The sequence below is a fragment of the Lampetra planeri genome, chromosome 3 (assembly GCF_965212315.1).
Source record: "Lampetra planeri chromosome 3, kcLamPlan1.2.h2, whole genome shotgun sequence".
In the NCBI taxonomy this organism is placed as follows: domain Eukaryota; kingdom Metazoa; phylum Chordata; class Hyperoartia; order Petromyzontiformes; family Petromyzontidae; genus Lampetra; species Lampetra planeri.
The window spans coordinates 12,316,460-12,338,572 of NC_136109.1; the positions used below are offsets into that span (position 1 = coordinate 12,316,460).

The 22,113-nt window shown below is 41.5% G+C and overlaps 1 protein-coding gene and 1 long non-coding RNA gene across 3 annotated transcripts in view; one reads left to right on the forward strand and one right to left on the reverse strand.

Moving 5' to 3' along the window:
• Positions 1-669: 669 nt before the first annotated feature.
• LOC144737959 (uncharacterized) lies at positions 670-6,265 on the reverse strand. Its single transcript, XR_013589115.1, has 3 exons — positions 6,155-6,265; positions 3,799-3,908; positions 670-3,010 (listed from the first exon to the last, which is right to left on the reverse strand). It is a non-coding gene; the product is annotated as an uncharacterized LOC144737959 (long non-coding RNA).
• A 471-nt stretch (positions 6,266-6,736) lies between these two features.
• Positions 6,737-22,113, forward strand: part of MCCC2 (methylcrotonyl-CoA carboxylase subunit 2) — a 68,416-nt gene continuing 53,039 nt past the window's right edge. The window contains exons 1-5 of one of the 2 annotated variants that reach the window (XM_078620883.1): positions 6,737-7,189; positions 11,450-11,516; positions 12,719-12,803; positions 15,124-15,225; positions 21,097-21,224. In XM_078620883.1, coding sequence (XP_078477009.1) covers positions 6,953-7,189; positions 11,450-11,516; positions 12,719-12,803; positions 15,124-15,225; positions 21,097-21,224 — 619 coding nt within the window. In that variant the 5' untranslated portion in view covers positions 6,737-6,952. Of the gene's footprint in view, positions 7,190-10,591; positions 10,814-11,449; positions 11,517-12,718; positions 12,804-15,123; positions 15,226-21,096; positions 21,225-22,113 lie in introns of those variants that run through there. The other variant, XM_078620891.1, reaches the window with a different exon arrangement.

The following is a 22,113-nucleotide window of genomic DNA, read 5'->3' on the forward strand; positions in this document are numbered from 1 at the left end:
ATGTGATCAGCAGCCATTGTCAGCTGCCTGTACTCAGAATACAAAAATACCCTAGATGGGGCTTCCATGAAAAACAATCCTTGAAACATTTGAATTGGCAGTCGATGAACTTCATATTTGAAACAGGACAAAGGCAATAACACATTCCTGCGGAGGGAGCTGGTAGGAACGTTGGGTTGCTCGGTCAATGGCCAGGGTCAACGGCGGCGTGGTGTATTCCGCAAATATGCCCGACTGTGAGGGCGGGCACAAGCCGGCGTGAGTAGGTTAAACGTTGAGTTTTATCAGGGCACCACGGGGTGACCAGCATCTCCCCACCCAGCCCCACCCCTCCCCCCACCCTCCCCACCCAGCCCCTCCCTGCACGACGGATGGACACAATAATCCCCTGTGGGCTGGTGTAACCAAATGTTCCTACCAGTACAATGCTCATCTTTGGCTGCATTATCAAATGCTGAGCAACAAGCTGGCAACTTAAACAAAATCGGTTGTTTGCATTAATAAACCCATAAATTATTTGACTCCATTAAATCCAAATTACAATACTCTCGGTTATCCGCGTGCGGTTTATCCGATTTGTGGATTAGCCGCGCACCTGAGATGTTGACAAATTAATAACTTATGGATGTTCCCTTAAGCCTAAATTAATAACCTAAAAACAGTTATACATTGTTATTCTCGGAAATGTTTATTACAATTCACGTACTTAAACCGAACAAATGTATGCTTCAGTTAATTCGAAACAAACTAAATTTTCTTAACTTAAACATAATTTACACCTATAATAGGGGGTTTTGGCATCGAGATCCGTGTAAATTATATTTAGGATTTTCTGCGATTTGCAGTCGTCCTCCGTCATTAGCACAGATAATCGAGTCTACTGTTTATGTAATATGAATGCAATTGTCACATGCTCAATACCTTTTGTGATTTGTCATCAGACTCAAATGATAAAACTCTTCACTCAGTACTCTTTGGTTCTTTCGGTAAAGTCACGAAGGTGGAAAAATAATAAAATAAAAAATAATATATCACGACGTTCTGATCGCAAAATAATAATCCAGCAGTTCCACTGCTGGATTATTATTTTATTATATATTATTTTTCTACCGACGTGACTTTACCGAACCAAAGAATATGGATTCCTGCAGTCACAAAAGCCTCAAATCAAGATCTTCACTCAGTCATACCTCGTTTTTCACTATGATTGGTTACCTCTGAACCCTAACCATACACGAGTTCAGCTCATGTCAGAGAAATAAAGTACAATAACTCTATCGTGTCTTCAAGAAGCTTCACTGAATTTCAAAACTTTATCAATAGGGATGTTGGATATATTTAGCCAGTTTTTCAACGAGCATTTTGGAAGCGAGAGGAAACAACCTGAAAAAAGACTTGTGCATCACAATTTAAGTCACAAACCACACAGACCACTTAAGAGTCCACTCACAACACTGGCATCTCCTGACCACCTCAAAGCCGTGGAGAATTGAGTTTCACACGGGTATGTACCCACCAGACGTGAGTGGAGCGATTGCTGCTTCCTCACTTTCACAGAAAGTAATAACTCTGGCATTATTAAGCACACTAACATATTTTGTTAAAATAATATTAAGTACGACAAGATGTCTACACAATATTTAAAAAGTACAGGGTGTTAATACAGATATCCACAAATAAAGTATATACAGTAAAACCGTGTATTGCGAGCATAATTCGCTCCAGAAACGTTTGTAATCCAAAGCACTCGTATATCAAAGCACTCGTATATCAGTTGTGATCACGTGACGCTCGGCAGACAAAGCGTATACACGTACTACTCGTATTGCAAGACCTCGCTCGTTTATCAAATTAATATTTATTTAAAAATTTTGCTCGTCTTGCAAAACACTCGCAGACCAAGTTACTCGCAATCCAAGGTTTTACTGTAGAGCCATTTGAGCAAGGTCAATGCACCTATTACACACACCTGGTAGTACGAATTTATCACGTGTTTTTGTAAACCTCCATATGCCCACCATGATGCTGGTGACACAAACATCTCGGGTGTCTATATGTTGACTGCTTATCTCACCTGCTGAAGGTAATTTAAGTTTTCAGTTGAAAACGTGTCTATACAAAGCTCTTATCCGTGATTTGGATTAACCATATTGTGGATCCTATTCTGTAGGTTTATCCACGGGTTTACATTAATCAATGGAGTAAAACCACCTATAACCCACGAAAATTCTGAAATTTCCAGACCCTCATGTCTTTGTTTCCCTGTCATTGCATGTCTATGTCTGTGTTGTCTCATGGTCAAGTACACTTTCTTTTATCAATGCATTTTGTTATTAACACATTTTGTGGCTAATCTGTGAATATAGCATTTGCCACACGAATCCTCTTATCCACAAAAAAGCACGAATAGGATAACAGGAATACAGCCCACGGATAATAGGAGTTTTTGCAATACCTACAGCTGCCGTGGACAAATGGAGTCGCAGACAATAGGGCCACGGATAAGACTATATTCCATGTAATGAAAATAATACCAACATGACACATGCAGTTCAAACTAGTGTAACTATAAATCCTTAACCATGGCGAATACATTTATAGACAACCTATAAAACAAGCAAATAAGACAGGCTTTTGACTAATCAAAGTTAAATGTCACGTTTAAGCGTTTCACACATTAAACGCTTCTGAAGGCACTCTCGCTCAATGGAACACGTGGATCCCAGCTCCCTTGCCAAAACTGATGAGGCACCTTTCCCTGTTATGAAATTATCAAAATGAATCAAATTGGCAAAAGACCAGTCATAAATATTCAATGCCAAATGATATAAAGTACTATTACAAACCATGTATTGCCTCATTCTTTCATAAAGATCTACTCTCCAGAGGAACTTCTCTCATCTTCTAAGCTTGAGATGAGCAGTTTTTATGTTGGGTGGGTGGCAGCCATTTCTTCCGGCATCTGCTTGAGATGGTCCCCCAGTTTCTGAGAATTTTCCATCCAAGAGCACTGAAAAGAATGCATCAATTAGTCACTACATGATGAGATAGAAAACAAAGTATATTAACGTCAATGTGAAGCAGTTGAAATGTTATCCAAACCCTACAAATATTATAGAACTTCTATGTTGAATTATATTACTTGGGAGCTCAGTTTTCAATTTATAATGAAATCGTTTTATTATTCCGCATGTTTAACCAGGAGCGCTTCATTGAGTCTCGACTCTTTTTGAGGAACGTAACATCCAAAGTCTCATTTGGGGCAATGTTGCAATTTTGTTATCTCAATTAAAGAATTTGCACATAATTTTTCAGCATTTGGATGTTTGTCTAATACAGGTATGGGAGGAAACCAGAGAACCCAGAGGAAATCCACACAGGACAGGGGGAGACCATACAAACTCTATACAAAAAGGTGCCGAGTTGGGAATCAAACCAAGGAACTTCTTGTTATGAGATACCCTGCTGTGATGAGGTGTACAGCTGTTGCCACAGTTAACACACTGTACTACAAACCCGACTACCCGATTCCTTTTCCCAGGCCAGGGATAACATTGGTGGCAAGTTATATATAAATTTGTCTTGAGTGCCACCTTTACCAACCATTGTAGAAGTATGGTCAAACAACCCCCATGACCGACAAGATGTAAAGAGGCTTTCATCTAATAGTGCACTAACAAAGTGCCATACATGATTTATTATTATATTTTAAAAACAAGATATGTCTCCTGGTTTGTCTTGGTTCGGATGAGGCAGTGAGTCATCCGGGCTGCCTGCCTGGCTGGGGACAGCACTGACCATAATCTTGTTGATGTGGAGCATGCTCTCCTGGTACTCCGTAAACACTGCCAGGTTGGCCTGGAGACGCTTCAGCTCCTTTTTAAAGTCCATCACTGCAGACTTGAACTCTGAAAAAGAACACAACCCAGCAATACTCGTATTAAAATAGCGTTGATTTTCCAATTGCACCAGTAATTCCAACCTCAAGAGTTCAGCTGAGGACATGGAAATGGTGAGATGGCTTGGTGAGTGCAGTTTGAGAAATTTATAGGATAACAGAAATGTGCTCATATAGAGCTTTTGTATTAGGTCTTTTAATCTGAAGAACAGAGTACATATAATAAATGATATTGCAGTGCGAGGCTAGTCATAGATATCCAGTCTATCAATGTAAAATATAGAGTACATTTGAGATTATATTATGGGACTAATGAGCATGCTGGATCAGCCTGGGTGGTGTTGTGGATACAATACACAGCTTATATCTTCGTCAATACATAGCAACATCACCTCTAACCACAAAGTTTGGCAGGACCCTTCTTAAAGTCATGACTAATTTGTCAGAGGTTTTCCTGGGTATAAAAGCCTAATAAATATAATGGCAATATGTTCAGGGGCTAAATGACAATGTTGAGGTCTGCTTGCCACGAGAGGGCTTCAGGAAAGATTTCGTGGTTTTGCCATTTCTCTTTGAAGGAACGTAGACTACAATGCTTTAATGTGTCCATAGTTTAGTTTAAATGGCCACAGTCGCACTGTGGCTTGTCTTTCATTTCATATTTATGAAGATGTGAGCATCGGCCAGTTGATGTTCTGATACAATCGACTCTTTTTCGAGGAATGTTAGTCAGGAGGTGCGACGTTTGGGTCTCGAATTAGGTGTTTATTCGGGATGTCTGCGTTTTCACACTGTTCACCAGATTTATTCCGCATCTGGGTGAGATTCTAGGATGGCGACGGCGCGAACCCAGAAAGGGGATCCGGTATCGAGTGGGCAGCGAGGCGCAAGGTTGATGATATCTTAGTTAATGTAATTGGCAAGACATGTAATTGTAGGTTTCACATCTGTGTAGAAATGTATTGGCAGAATATTCGTGAGAACAATGAGCCAGGGGGATTGGTGTCAGCTTCAGTGTTCCGGTTATTAAATTTGGAATCTAATCGTTTGTTGTACACGCGCTCGGATCACGCTATAACAAGTACCCTGCCAGAGTAGATTAGCGAGAGGGCTGCAGTTCGCAGCACATTGTGGAAGGTCAACAGTGGTTGTGCTACGGATGATTTCGCCACCGCCATAGGAATGCGGTTTTCCACTCCTGGCTCAAGGCTGTGAATGAGAAACGAGCGCCTCCCCACGGCCGCTTGACCAGGAGACCAGAGTTGCACACCTCCACACAATTCATTCAAATACAACGATCCCCCGTGTAGCCTGTTGGGGCAAGTGCTGTTAGCGAGCACCTATAAAGGCGGGCACGGCACACGAGGGGGTGGGTGGCCAGCACCACGCCCGACCGCCTTTGTATCCCTAGTGGCGATGTTTACACACCGCACCAGGTACTCATTTTAGGCTGAGTCGACCTAAGGGAGGTCCCGGACCGGTTTAGATAATCGTCACCGGTGAGCGAGAATCGAACTCGGGTGGCCGGGTTCGTAGCGCAGCGTGCTAACCGCTACACTACCGCTCCCCACAACTCATTCGCACACGTGCCGGTCACTCACTCGTGTGGTCACTCACTCACACGTGCGGTCACTCACGTGCGGTCACACGCACGTGCGGTGACTCACTCACTCGTGTGGTCACTCACACGTGTAGCCATTCACAGACGCACAGGTTACATTGCTAGCTTATACGAGGGGTTGATCATGCCAGACGTGAGGCATTTCTGTGCGGCTAAGCTACTCCACACCAGGTAGAGGTACCATATGAAAGGGGGACCGTGGCGTTACAGAAAGTAACACACACCGAAGCTTTGCGAGAGACAACGAAACGCAAACATTGAGAGTCTGACAGTGACAGCACGGACTGAAACAGACATATTTAGACCTACACAACAGTCTCTATGCGCCACTAAGTGGCGATGACGTGACCACGACGCCTGTGCCAGGCCAGGTGCACTCAAGAGGCTACGTGAAGTGTCGAAGGCTCGCCAACAGGTCACGGGATATAACCAGGTGCTATGGGGCCGATCGACTGAGATGACTGGCAGATGCTTGCGCAAAACTTGCAGCATTTTAACCGCCCGGCGCTCCGCTCGTTGTTGTGTGCCTCGCTCCTCTGCCCCTCCGTACACACACACACAAGGCCTGACAAGCAAATCCAAACCCCCTCCTCGTGGAGAGCCCTGGGCGCGGAGCCTCGCCTTGCACGGCTCACCCGCCACGCAATTCGCAGGGCCGCCCATCTCCGCCCCGGTCGCAGTCTGCGCCATGACCTCGCCTCCACTGCTGCCGCCGGCCTCCTTCTCCCGCCAATTATATTTATATTTGGCGGGAAAAGAGGGGAGACGTCACGCAACGAACACTCCACCTGATTGGCTCTCGGCGGTGGGGGGGGGTGACGTCGTCGCCGCCGCCAAACGACCCGCAGAATCGACTCGCTGCGTAAATTCGGAGCGAATCGAGTTCCACGCCCCCGGTCGCGACTTTAAGCCAATCAGAAAGCATCGATTCCAAAAGTGTGCGATTCGCTTTGTCAGTGTCGTTGAGACCCGGAGTCGATTCGGTTCACGAGAGACACGCGGGGCGGGGGGGTTGTAGGTCGACTCTGCGCGAGGCGGAGGTCGGGTGGGGGTGTGGGGGGGGGGTTCCGAAGATTGTGATTGGTGCAGACGGAGGGCGGGAGTCGCCAGTTCTCATTTTTTATTTGTCAACACCGGGGGGCGTGATCGTCGCTGATTGGTTGGCGCCACGTCCTTGCAGAACTCCCGAGGCCCCCCCTCGCCGTGCTCATTGGTTGACGGCGCCGATGCGCCCGACCAATCGACGACGTCCAAAGTTGTAAACGCCGGGGGATCGCGCGTAACGTCACGATCCCTCCGTCACCCGCCCGCCATCTTGCGTAGGGCAACGCATCCCTCGCGTTGTGGTGCGATTCGTGAGATCGCGGTCGTACCTCAATGACATCACCGAAACGAATCTCATAGCAATCGCAGAGACTTTCCTCTTGACCAAGATGGCGGGTAGAGGTACACCACCTCCCACACCCCTGTCACGGCGCGTGTGTGTGTGTGAGAGAGAGAGAGAAAGAAAGTGGAGGGTCGGCCGTTGTGGAGGAGTCATGTTGCTGCTGCGCGTTCTCAAGCTGGTCCCCCGGTTGCGCGCGTCGCGGGCCGCGTGGCCGCGTCTCTACCATGGCGACGTGGTGGCCACGATCGGGTCCGCGCCAGACACGACGTCAGCCACTTACCAGGCAAGCCTCGCTGATACGGTCACCATTGAGAGGGTCCCAATGACACGATCGCCACCATGATGTCCTTATTGACACGGTCTCTGTGGAGATGTCCTCACTGACACTGTCTCTGTGGAGATGTTCCTCACTGACACTGTCTCTGGAGATGTTCCTCACTGACATGGTCTCTGTGGAGATGTTCCTCACTGACATGGTCTCTGTGAAGATGTTCCTCACTGACATGGTCTCTGTGGAGATGTCCTCACTGATACATCTCTGTGGAGATGTCCTCACTGAAATGGTCTCTGTGGAGATGTTTTCACTGACATGGTCTGTCTGGAGATGTCCTCACTGACATGGTCTCTGTGGAGATGTTCTCACTTACATGGTCTGTCTGGAGATGTCCTCACTGACATGGTCTCTGTGGAGTTGTCCTCACTGACATGGTCTCTGTGGAGATGTTCCTCACTGACATGGTCTGTCTGGAGATGTTCCTCACTGACATGGTCTCTGTGGAGATGTCCTCACTGACATGGTCTCTGTGGAGATGTCCTCACTGACATGGTCTCTGTGGAGATGTTCCTCACTGACACTGTCACTGGAGATGTCCTCACTGACATGGTGTCTGTGGAGATGTTCCTCACTGACACTGTCTCTGGAGATGTCCTCACTGACATGGTGTCTGTGGAGATGTTCCTCACTGACACTGTCACTGGAGATGTCCTCACTGACATGGTCTCTGTGGAGATGTCCTCACTGACATGGTCTCTGTGGAGATGTCCTCACTGACATGGTCTCTGTGGAGATGTCCTCACTGACATGGTGTCTGTGAGGATGTTCCTCACTGACACTGTCACTGGAGATGTCCTCACTGACATGGTGTCTGTGGAGATGTTCCTCACTGACACTGTCTCTGGAGATGTCCTCACTGACATGGTGTCTGTGGAGATGTTCCTCACTGTCACTGGAGATGTCCTCACTGACATGGTCTCTGTGGAGATGTCCTCACTGACATGGTCTCTGTGGAGATGTCCTCACTGACATGGTCTCTGTGGAGATGTCCTCACTGACATGGTGTCTGTGAGGATGTTCCTCACTGACACTGTCACTGGAGATGTCCTCACTGACATGGTCTCTGTGGAGATGTCCTCACTGATACATCTCTGTGGAGATGTCCTCACTGACATGGTCTCTGTGGAGATGTTCTCACTGACATGGTCTGTCTGGAGATGTCCTCACTGACATGGTCTCTGTGGAGATGTTCTCACTGACATGGTCTGTCTGGAGATGTTCCTCACTGACATGGTCTCTGTGGAGTTGTCCTCACTGACATGGTCTCTGTGGAGATGTTCCTCACTGATACATCTGTGGAGATGTTCCTCACTGACATGGTCTCTGTGGAGTTGTCCTCACTGACATGGTCTCTGTGGAGATGTTCCTCGCTGACATGGTCTCTGTGGAGATGTTCCTCACTGACATGGTCTCTGTGGAGTTGTCCTCACTGACATGGTCTCTGTGGAGATGTTCTCACTGACATGGTCTGTCTGGAGATGTCCTCACTGACATGGTCTCTGTGGAGTTGTCCTCACTGACATGGTCTCTGTGGAGATGTTCCTCACTGATACATCTGTGGAGATGTTCCTCACTGACATGGTCTCTGTGGAGTTGTCCTCACTGACATGGTCTCTGTGGAGATGTTCCTCACTGACATGGTCTGTCTGGAGATGTTCCTCACTGACATGGTCTCTGTGGAGATGTCCTCACTGACATGGTCTCTGTGGAGATGTCCTCACTGACATGGTGTCTGTGGAGATGTTCCTCACTGACACTGTCACTGGAGATGTCCTCACTGACATGGTGTCTGTGGAGATGTTCCTCACTGACACTGTCTCTGGAGATGTCCTCACTGACATGGTGTCTGTGGAGATGTTCCTCACTGACACTGTCACTGGAGATGTCCTCACTGACATGGTCTCTGTGGAGATGTCCTCACTGACATGGTCTCTGTGGAGATGTTCCTCACTGATACATCTGTGGAGATGTCCTCACTGACATGGTCTCTGTGGAGATGTTCCTCACTGATACATCTGTGGAGATGTCCTCACTGACATGGTCTCTGTGGAGATGTCCTCACTGACATGGTCTCTGTGGAGATGTCCTCACTGACTTGGTCTCTGTTGAAATGTCCTCACTGACACCGTCTCTGTGGAGATGTCCTCACTGATACAGTCTCCATTAAGATGTTCTCAATGACATGGTCTCCATTAAAAGGTTCTCACTGACACGGTTTCCATTTACACATACCTTCTTCATGACCATGTTAGCATAAAGAGATTTGAGTGATTTTCAATCAATCTTGATTTAAAGCTTTCGTGACTGCAGGAATTCATATTATTTGGGTATTTCGGTAAAGTCACGTAGAACAAAACAAAATTAACAAAAAGCTACGACATTTCGATCGCAACACAAGCAATCGTCATCAGTACGTAAAATTCGTGATCTGATCCCATCTGCAAAGGATGTGATCCCTGAAATGCAATCTAAGCTGTGTCTGCGGCAGTAGTTACATTAGTTTGCTAGATAAAGGTAAAAACCTATTATCTTATATTAACTTGCAAATTTCTCACTTTAACATCACTTGCCCCGCCCACTTCATTTATGACCCTTGGGCTACACCCATTTCAAACATTTAAAACAGCCTGCCTCAGCAGCTTTCCCCCGCCTTGTCCTCCTGATGATGATTGCTTGTGTTGCAATCGAAACGTCGTAGTTTTTTGTAAAAAAAATTGTTCTACATGCCTTAAACGAAAGACCCAAAGAATATGATTTTAAGTAGTTTACAATTATTAATAAACTATGAAGTATTTCACTGAAAGCGTTGTATGCATTGTCGCTGGTCTGTAAAGAGAAGCTCGCACTGATGTAATCCCTAAATACATATTCTTGATTTATGTAAGATCTATTGAGATGTTACCACAGAGGTCAACTTTTAGTTAATTACAAACCTGCTCCAAAATGAGAAGTTCACACCGACCTGCAATGCAGTCTGTCCACCTTTATTCGTACAGTGAGCAGCTGCCACTGTGTTGTTACTGACCTTTACAATGTCGTTCTAGTTAATGCACTGCATTGGAATGGTACGCGTTTCACTGATCTTCGCGCGTTTCCTTTCATACGTGCAGTGCATCACTGGACGCTGCTAATACTGCACTGCCATCTGCTGGTTCAAACCAAGGACTGCCAGCCAAGTCGTGAATTGCAAAAATCTGCGATAAAGCTACATGATGGGACCTCCTTTGCCAGTACCAACATATGAGAATAGATTTTTCCCTTTTTTCTGGCAACAAACAGGTGTTAAGATGTTAAAACACCAAACTGAAACCTTTTACAAGGAATCATGCCTGCATTAACCACAATACTTGTGGTCAGAATGCAAACAAAAAACATACTCTGATAATATATTCATTGTCTGTGAAACTAATTGGTCCACACCAGAGACAGCTTTCTATTGAGCAGAGTCTCAAAACGGTGTTAGACTGTAATATGTGTGCATGCATTTTTTGTATGGAAACTTCAGTGTCTCCTGGTTTCTGTGAGTATGGTGCATTGAGCCAGAGGTGGAAATTCTACATTTCTATAGTAGAGGTCAGTCTATAAATACATCTTTTACAGTCCAGTATATGTGGGAATGTGAGATGAATGAGAAATAGCCAAGCAACAATTTATTGATTAAATAAATGTTGACTCTTGCAATGTATCAAATCATGCTCATAAGAAGCACTTATTTTACAATGTATTCAATACAAGACACCATATAAGCAAGATTATAGAAACAAGACATATAATTTAATCAATTGCTACCCGACATTATTACAATTTACGATATTGCAGTTGATATAATTGTTACAGCTGTTATACACGAATGCCGTCACATACATTGGAATGCCTGTTATCAGCAAGAGTCAGATTGGACCCCATGAGTAATTATGAAATGATATTTATCCTGTTATCTGCAATAGTTACTCCTTTATCCGTGATAAAAACTCTCAATAATTGTGGATAATGCGAATAATTTAGAGCATGGTGCATTGCCTTCATTGTCATCGTCATTGTCTTCAAACATTGTTAAACCTGCAGATAATCGAAGTTGTGGATGAAAAGACCATGGTGTAAGAGGAGGTCTGCCATATTTTATTCCGATTGAATGCACAGAAATTGTATTTAAATGGAATCTAATTTCTGGATGATATGTCCCTCTTTGTTTTGTGATGTTTTCTTTAGGAAAATTATGAAAATATGCAATCCTTGGTAACGGAGATGAAGGAGAGGGTTGAGAAAGTAAAGCAAGGTATGCTTACAGCTGCAATTCATTATTTTAGCCAACATTTAATTCCATATTGCAGTTGTTTCAGTGGAGAAGAACACATGGCATATATATATATTTTTTTAAATTGAAGCTTGTGTTTACGGAAAAAATACATTTTAATTTAACTGAAAAAATAATGTAATAACAATATAAACAGGAAAGAAGGAGTAATAAAAAATAACACAACCAAAAAGGTATTTTTTTTTATGTAATGAAAAATATATACATTGTTAATCTTAAATAGATACTTAAATGCATTTGGCATTTATTGGCCAAAATTAAATGTATTAAATCCTTCGAAGAATGGGCATTCTGGATTAGCGTATCATAGCGTATGTTTAAAAATGTCATATCCTGGACCAGTTTTTCAGCACTGAGTCTAATCAGCAATTTGTGGACTGTGAAAAACTCAGATCTTGTCTTTAAAGCATACAACTTTATTCAGGGTCCATTAATAGTCATACAATTTTGGGTAAGTTTTCTTGAATATGTTACAACCATGAAATACTGTACTTTGTGACAGTTTGTTGTGAAAAGCACTGTATATATTAAAATATTAATATTCACGTTTACACACTACTTATTATACAACGTAAGTAATATATTTGCGTTTTTTAATTTCTTAAAATGTTGTTTACATTTTTAGTATTCCATTTTTAAGTTCAAATTTTGTATGTTTCATATATAAACCATTCATGTTATACTTGCATATGCCACTTATTTTCTCAAACTCAGTTGTACGAAAATATTTCCGTTCTCTCTGGATCAAAAGTTGCACTTTTTCCCTGTATTTTAAAGCAACATTTGATAGTGCGTTTTATAAATCCACTAGGTGTGTTGTCTGTCCAGATTTGTAGAACATTATTACCAATGAGAAAAAATTTTCTGTGTGTCCTACTTTATAATCTGAATAATATGGTAATAATTACCCACTAATACGATTTGGTTGCTTGGCCATGTGAATTGTGAAAGAGCATATCTCCCCATACATTTGGCATGGTCCAGAGCGATGTAATCGAATAACAGACCCTGTTGTTACGTCAGCGCATGTTGAATCAATGAGTAAAAAGAAATTCAGTGAACATTGCACACCATTTGCCTGTTCAATAAATGGTAGTATTTAGGTTCGAGTGTGTTTTAATTAAATTAACCTCATGACGCTGTGCTTGTGTAACGTTATCTAGGTGGGGGAGAGAAGGCCCGTGCGCTGCACACATCTCGTGGGAAACTGCTGCCTCGCGAGAGGATAGACAAACTCCTCGACCCAGGGTGAAAGGGCATGGGAGAGATCACACCAGCACACTTAACACACCTTCATGTCGGGATATGCAAGACAACGTCGTCAAGTTATTTAATGATGAACAGTTAGAGATGTGACGATGCGTCGATTTAAAATCGATTCTTAACTTTTAGATACCTTTATTGCTTTATGCATTTAAGAATAGATTGTCACTTTGTATGTGTAATCGATGCATATGACCTCTACAACCACTAGAGGCACTGCAATTTATAAACAGTGTTATATATAATAATGGATTTATGATTCGAATTTTTACCTCAAATTGTGAAACTTCACCAAACTGCAAGGGGAGCACATTATTACAGACCTAAAATATAATATTTTGGGAGTTGTGGTTTTGTGAATGATCATATCTGTAAAATAATGAGAAAACTATATTGTGACAGAATAATAATGCAGGCCTGAAGCCCATGAGTTTAAAATACCACGCAAAATTGTGTTAAAAGCTCACAGCCTCTATGACTTATGCAAAAACAAGCAGCAGGTCCTGATTAAGTGCATTGCCATTCTCCTGTCTTAGGTCCCCCATCAGTATAAATTTTAGTAAATGTGACCAACCTTTTGTCATAATTTATAGGTTTTAATATTGTTGGCATGAGCCAAGCTAATTGGGTCCATAGTGTGGGAATTGGGACTCGATATATATGGTTCCCAGAGGCAGACTTTGCAAGAGTGAGCATTGGTTACTATGTTGGACAGATGAGTCTTAATAAGAACGAAATTGGTCTGCTGGTATCTATCTGTATCACAACTGTCTGTTGTATGGTCACGTTTATGTAAATGTATTTAGATGGTGTCCTCAGACAATCGGACTACAATGTACTTATTTAGGAACTGCTAACGATGTTCGAATAAAGGATGATTGCTCTTCAGAAGTTTCATATGGTTTTAAACAAACGTCTGATTTGTGGTGGTAGAAATACACTTTTTAGAAAGTATTTGTGCAAACCTACTCACTTTCCCTACCAGAGACCGATATTATTAGGAATTTTATGAAGCTACCTCACTAAATCTTGATTTGAAGCTTTCGTGACTGCAGGAATCCATACTCTTTGGTTCTTTCGGTAAAGTTACGTAGGTAGAAAATAAAATAAAATAGATCACAACGTTTCGGGCGCAACACATGCGTCCATCATCAGGTGGGAAAGCACTAAGTGTACGTGATCCATCTCTTTCCCCATTCTCCTACCCTCATGACTCCATTGCAAAATACCATAAATTAATATCAAACCTCCTCAGGTTTGTCTTTGCCAGTAAATTCACTCTAGATGACAAGGGCAAATCACCACCCACATTGCCACCCATGGCTCGCTTATAGATTTCATCGCCAAAGGTGGTACTGATCTGGCACTGCCGAGATTTTGGGTTGAAATCCAGGTAGGTGACTGTTATTAAATCAGGTGATAAATTTTAATGAGTCGATAGTCTGGTGACCAATTACTGCAAAGAAAAAAAACTACATTAAATGCTGCATTTATTGTGAATACATTTTACCTCTGAGAATAACAATATAAATTTAACTCTAGATTTGAAGTTTTCGTGACGGTAAGGATTCATATTCTTTGGACGCTTGTGTTGCACCCGAAACGTCGTGATTTAATTTATTTAAATTTTTTACCTACGTGACTTTTCCGAAAAAACCAAAGAGTATAAATTTAACTGTCATGCGACAAACGTTTTTGTCGGTGGCAGAATAGGTGGGGAAAATGCTATTCCCTACTGTATGAACCAGTAGTCACTTGCAGGAATTAAACACAAAAATGTGGATAAAACTTGCCCAGGTCTGATATTGTTATCCTAATTGGAAAAAAAGGGGGGGGGGGAAGGTAATACAAATAGATTGTATCAATGCAGTAACTAGTATCTCCATTACCCTGGCAAAGTGAGTTGGTGGATTTATGCTGAGTGTTCTTTTAAGATGTAATACAGTGCTAGAATATGAAAAAAAAAATTACTCTAGAATTAAATTTGATTCTCTGAGTTGTTGTTTGTATGAATATTTCTGGTAAACTGATAATTAATGCTGCATTGTGTACTTAGTGTTAATACTTATCATTGTTATGGAACTGTGTGAAATGATTGATTAAATGTACCTCCACCAGATAGGAGACCAGAACTCCCTTTTTCAAAGGGACACCTGAAAATCAGTAAATGGAATCAGATTGTCGATTTTATTTCTACTTTTTATGCCCACATGGAACACTTTAACATTTTAGTTTTAGAAAATTCTTAATTTGCTGAGAGTAGTGATTGAATGTCTCCCCTCCCTTTCCGCCTTGTGTGATGCAGGTCACCTTTCTTGGAGCTGTCGCAGTTTGCTGGCTATGAGCTCTATGGGGATGAAAACGTGCCAGCTGGAGGAATCATTACCGGTGTTGGGCGTGTGTCTGGGTGAGGACCAGCATCACTTACACAGTATATGCTTTGGTGATGCATTAGAGCTCATTCCCAATTCTGTTTTAGCCAGAACACACTTATAAAAAATTAACCCGTAAAAACAAAGTTTTTCACTATAAATCCTTTATATGCGTGGCGGCTAGAGTCCTCTCGTCCTCTGGCTTGAGATGGCTGCCACCTATGGGTCAGATGATTGCATGCAACCATTAAGCAATTGGTAATTAAATATAATATTTTTGTCCTAAAAAGTGTAAAATTTTGGAGAAAAAAATTTCACGAAAAGTAATTGTCACGCACAACGAGTCTGTGTGGAAAATGTCAGCTCGATTGGATCACGGGAAGTGGGTTAAAAAACGACCGAAAGATTTGCACGGTCGTAAGCAAGCAAGCAAGCGTGCAAGTGAACTTAATATAAAGGATTTAAAAATAATATACTTCAGGACGTAAGCTTTATTTTTTCATGAAACCACACACCACTTTGTTTCACATGATAATATGAACAAATATACAATATCATCAAAACTCAGTGCCTAAGCTGAAAGTTATCCTTAAGCCTATCCTTAGTACCAACATTAACCTTAGAATGAACCATATTGCCTGAGGAAAATAAATGCTTATTTCATATACAGTAAAACCTTGGATTGCGAGCATAATTCGTTCCGGAAACGTGTTTGTAATCCAAAGCAGTCGTATATCAAAGCACTCGTATATCAGTTGTGATCACGTGATGCTCGGCAGACAAAGCGTATACACGTACTACTCGTATTGCAAGACCTCGCTCGTTTATCAAATTATTATCTATTTAAAATGTTGCTCGTCTTGCAAAACACTCGCAGACCAAGTTACTCGCAATCCAAGGTTTTACTGTATATATGTTAGCTTAAAACAATTACAACAGACAGAAAACCAGGTGTCTGCATGAACAAATATGTTCATGCAGAGATCACTTCTCTATGACTGCACAATTTATTCACAAATGTCTTCTCATATGCACTCATGACTTGATAGTTCAAATCTGAAAGCTGATATTTTTTTTTCAGCTGCAAATGGACTCGAAGCATAGTCTCAATCGTGTTTCCACATAAACATAAAAACATTTGTACTAATACAATGACTGTACGATAATGAGATATAATGAGATGATTGTGTTTTTAATTGAGACAGTTTTTTTGCATTTGTTGTGTCCAAATAAGTATGCTGTCCCGGTGCTCCGAGGGGTTCCAGGCAATTAGTGTTTATTGCATTTAGGGTTGCGCTATTGATCCAAGAGACTATCTATTTGTGCTGACGTCATTGTGCACCCGCAGTGACAAACACACTGGCATGATCACGCTGATTTATATTTTTTCCTCATGCAAGCTTGCTGGAAAACAGGCATTTGCCTAATACTTGTCAATGCACATTCATTCAATTTGGACAGAGTAATATCATTTGAGAGGGGTGTTTTTTTACCCGATAATTAAAATACCTCTCTTGCTTTTTGAAATATTGCATGTTCTTAAAAACAAATAGGCCATAGGCCCTAGAGTCTTACATATAGCAGCTGAACAACCTAGATGTATCTATGCACCAACTGTACGAATGTGGAATTTTCACGACTTAGGATAGCAACTGAGATATGCACCGCCCAACACTCAGTTGGGCATGACTACACTTTGATGTCAACAATTTGGTATCCAATTATCATCGTGGTGTGGTGGGATAATGGTTGTCACACTCCACAATAAAGCCCAGTCCTGAGTTTGATGCCCAGTTAGAGCTGATATCAGTGGTGACTGATATCTGAACCAATCCTTGGCCCTCTTTTTATGATTTAAAAAATGACCACTGATGTGATGTATGGTCAAATAACCCACATGTCCAACGCAGGGTGGGGAGGCCCTCGTTCTTCAGTGGATAGACAAAGGGCCATATATTTTTTAGTTTATTATATATTTAGGCATGTACCTTTTGGCAGTGAGATGGGGGTTATGTGATGTGTAGAGAGAGAGAGATAGAGAGAATGAGATGTCTCTTGATTTTTATAGGCTTTGAAAAGCTTTTCATCCACCAGTTTATTGAAAAAGGGCAGAAAATTACAACTTATGATTAAACTATCCACTATTAATAATATGTTCAGATGTATCATAAAAATAATATATCCCAGGACAAATTGTCATATAAGGAGGAAGATATTACAGATGTAACATTTGAATAAAGAACCACTGCCAAGGCAATTCATTTTAGTATGGGTGTTTTTGTGTCCCCAAGTTTTGAGCAACTCTTGATTTAGCCACAGTTCTAGAGGATAAGTTCCTTATCGCAACACACATCTATCCTAACATGTTCTCAATCTTTAAATACCTATGCAAGTATCATTGTGCCACCCTGTTTTAGACAGACAGATGGTCAGATGTAATGATTAAACACAGACATGGATATTGATTAATACAATGTTACAAATGCTCAAAGGTGCACAAAGAATTATGAAGAGGTACATGCTTGGAACTAAACTGAGACAGATATAGGAACACATTTCTTAAAGAAAATGCGAATTAAGGACATACAATCTGAATACAAGTAAATGGGCTTGAGTAGGACACATTGCTAGAAGGGAAGTTGGTCAATGAACAAGGCTGATATTAGAATGGCAGACCAAAAATGGAGCGTGCTCGATAGGATGACCAACACAGACAGAGCAAAGCAATTAACACATGTTCAGGACATGGGAAGGCGTTCAACGGTGGATAGATTACAACTGGTAACAATAAGCAAAATAATTGTGATCGCTGCAACTATTTGGTGTAATTGATAATCAAAAATGTCACACATGGCTATAAAAAACATAACTGGTGGTAGGAGTTTGCTCTCAAAAGGGGACATTTAACAATACCTCGGAGTTTATCACAGTGTTTAATGTAATCGTATTCTTGTATTAGGACACTTGATTGTTCGTAATCAATACACATCATCAATGAAGATTAATCCAGAAAATCCAGGACCCAAGTAATTATAGGTTTTGGGAAATAAATCTGATGAATTGGACATTTCAGTTAATGCCTCTAATAATTCCTGTTTAGGTTAGTCTGAAGCAATCAACTGGATAATTGGTTGTTTTGGGCATGTACATTTGTCTTCATGGGCTGTGCACACTGACTTGGCCTGCTGCTAATAAATGCATGAACTATTTCCCCCCCTCACACCATCTTAAACCATCCATTAAAATATTATGTATTGGCTTCATATTGGATTATTGCTGGTAATTGATTTTAGACCAGCTTAAACAAGAGCATTGCTGTTCCATGACGCTGCTGCTCATTGAAGAGGCCATAACTTGTTAAGTGTGAGTCAATGATCAGGGCATTGGCAATTCCAAATGTGTTCTGCCTCATGGCAGGTATGGGAGTTTGCGTACACAGTAATTTCTTGATATGGTGTTGAGTTTGGTCACGTGACCAGGAAGTTATGATTTAAGATTCTCTAAGCCATGCGGCATTACACAGAGTACAAAATGGAGGCACAAATAGCATCTAAGTGAAGACAGGTGCATCTGTTTATTGTGGGACTTTAAGAAGCATTGTCTGTAAGTTCGTTTATGTTCTTATAATACTGGGAATGCTGTTATAATGTTAGGATTGCCATTATAATGCTGTAAATGCCTTTATAATGCTGTTAAATTGTTATGATAAATATGAGGCCTAGTTAACAACGAAGCCTGCCACTTGCATTATTGTGAATGTTAATTGTAGTTGGATAAGTCAAGCCTGACTTGTACCCATATAGCTTTAATGTGATCTTGAGAGCAAGGATGAAGAAGTATCTCCTCATCAACAGTTCAGTTTTATGTGCAGCGCTGTACATTTAGGCTGCAGTATGGTGATTACACGATGTGACCTTATTTAACACAGTAGCTCTTATTTAACACAGTAGCTCTTTAACACAGTAGCTCAGTGCTAATGTAGGTGCCTGGTCCATCAAGGACCTATTGTTGAGTTTCATGTTATCTAAGACAATGTTATGATGCTCCTCGTGTTCATTCATTGTATCGCTATTGCAAGTGTTAACAGATGCTGTATTTTGTGCTGTGTTTTTCCATCAGTTTTACCTCGTTATATTCAACATAGCTTTAGTATTGAGTGCTAGACAAACTTTATCCCATTTATGTTTAATTTAATTTATTTTAGTTTCATGTATGTGTACCTCATTATTTATCTGATTACTCCGTTTGTCAGGTATTCATATTCATTGAACTGAAAATTTAATTTATCCCAGGAATGCATTGCTGGGTGGAATATGCCTTGTTCACACAATAATAAAGCTTCCCAAATTGCAATGTGCCAGCAGAATTTGATCAATTACATTTTTATATAAATGAGTTTATTTAGTAATACTCTTTCATTATTAAAGGGTTTGTAACTCAGTATATACTTTTATGTAACTATGATCATAAGAAAACAATCACTAATTTAATGAGCCAAGAATGTCTGCGTGTAACGCGCGTGACGTCACTCCACGTCAACCAGCCCCCCTCATTAATAATCATGAACAGGTGGGGTCCTCCACATGGACCCCCCCCCCATCATTAATCATCATGAACGGGTGACGTCACTCCGCATGAAGAAGGTGGAGCGGAAACGAAAATTTGTTTACGCAAGTTAGCTTTCATTTTGACCTTTACGGAAAGTAAAGCGAATAAAGAAATCATTAATAAAAAAAAGCCAGAGCCTTGATGTCACGCTCACTCTGTAACGCTGTCATTAATAATCATGAGCGGTTAACGTCACTCCACATGGGGGGGGGGGGGCGCCCCCTCACGAGAACTTAACCCTCATTAAAAAGTCAGAACCCTCATGCCACGCGATCTCTGTAACCCTGTTGAGACGTAGAAGGAAAAAGGGCGTCATGATGAACATGGGATATAACCGTGAAATAAAAAAAATCTGTTATCGGCCTTACAAATGGCACACCAATGGATGCACTGAATATTATTTTACTGTCTGCCTTTAATATGTCAGATTTACTGCAATACACCCATCCTTGGACGGGCTATAGGCTAGTGTTAATGTAATATCATCAGGCCCCATGGTGTAAAGTAGTCTCTAATCCTGATCTACTCCATCTTATTGGCCTCTGTGCTGTGAAAAGGGCCATTGCTCGAAATATCACGTGTTTTATATTTTTCCGCACAAGGCGGTTTAATTGACAAATGTAGTTGTTTAATATGTAGAATAAATAGGTGGATGAAATGAGCCATTCTTTGTCTGTTATAATCTACATGTGGCCACACTGCCTGACTCTGTGAGCTGTATATCAAGGTACACAAGGTGGTCAAGTGGTTGGTTCCATTGCACTGGGTGGCAGTGTAGTTTAGAAGTTCTAAAATCTGCAAGATGATCCCAGACTTTGCTGCCATGGATGAATGCCCTGGGCCATTTTTGCAGATTTTTCCTGTTTAAAATTACAAATTAACTGCATCTCAATTGAGCCACACGTGAACTGCCCAGGAGAGGCATTTGGTGTACTGCTTGAAGATGTGCAGTTTCTTAAAATACACCTGTGGAATATAATAACGTGTTAAAACATTTCATCTGGTTAGGTTTAAAGATCCACTGGATTCGGTGACATGGGTGTAACGTTAACATCACGAAACATTTTCTATGTTGAACTTTAGAACATATGAGTGCACGTTAAGTGAACTGGCACATAATCAGGGTTAGGGTGGAGTAAAGGAGGTCTGCAGTAATCGTCACACATCACTTGACACACCATATGAGCCAAACATAAAGTTCGACAGATGTGATGTTACTATGTTTTATGGAATATATTTGAAGTTCATGCATCAGAGACCCAGTGTGAACCACACTAAGACTCTGACCTGGCTTGCAGGGTGGAGTGTGTGGTGGTCGCCAATGACGCCACAGTGAAAGGCGGCACCTACTACCCAGTAACGGTGAAGAAGCACCTGCGTGCCCAGGAGGTGGCGCGGGAAAACTTCTTGCCCTGCATCTACCTGGGTGAGCTGAACCAATCATGGGTTTTGTTTTGTTTCAGATTCCTTTTTGTTATGCTTTCCAACTTAGGCTGAACATGTCAGTGCATTAGCTCTTACCATCTGTCTGTTCGTTTCTAACATGGGCTCACAATTCTCATAAAGATGATCCAATATCAACAAAACTTGAGTATAAAGTTGCGTTACGTTACAAAACTGGTCAAATAGATTAAACGGTTGCTCAACTGGGTGAATAAAATTAGTGCTTAAAGGATCATTCTTGTCGACTATGCCGAAGACATCACATGCCATTCACCGTGTGATATAATCTCATACGGCTCGAAAGGTAAATATTTCCAACACGTAAAGCATTACATAAGCCATGCATATGCATGATTTTTCTGCCTTGTTACATTTTTATGTGTTTCCCCGATTACATTTGTGAGTGTTTAATTCGCAGGATTGAAGTATGCTCCACTAGCAAAAATACATTCACGTCCTCCATTGCTTGAAGTGTGTAACCTTTAATCTAAGCCTGAAAGTTTACATCATGGTTAGGGGATTAGCTTGGCATTTAACAAATTGTATCCTCTATCCATACAGGAATCCCCTAATATACATAAGGGATGCGTTCCTGGGAAATGCTACTTAACTCAACAATACTTCAAACAAACTCTAATTTCCCATAGACATGTTACAATCAGGGGTTGCATTCCTAGATGACATTTCTGGAAAAAAATGCTTGACAAAATGTCATGAAGTGTACAAAAATGCAAATGATTATAAGTTAACGTGCATATTAACTCGTAATGTATGCTAATAAATAAATAAAAAATTGCCAGAGATGGTTGAAGAGCTTGCTGATCCAGCGGTGATAGAGTTATGCAGATGAAGGGGCAGGATCATCTGGACCT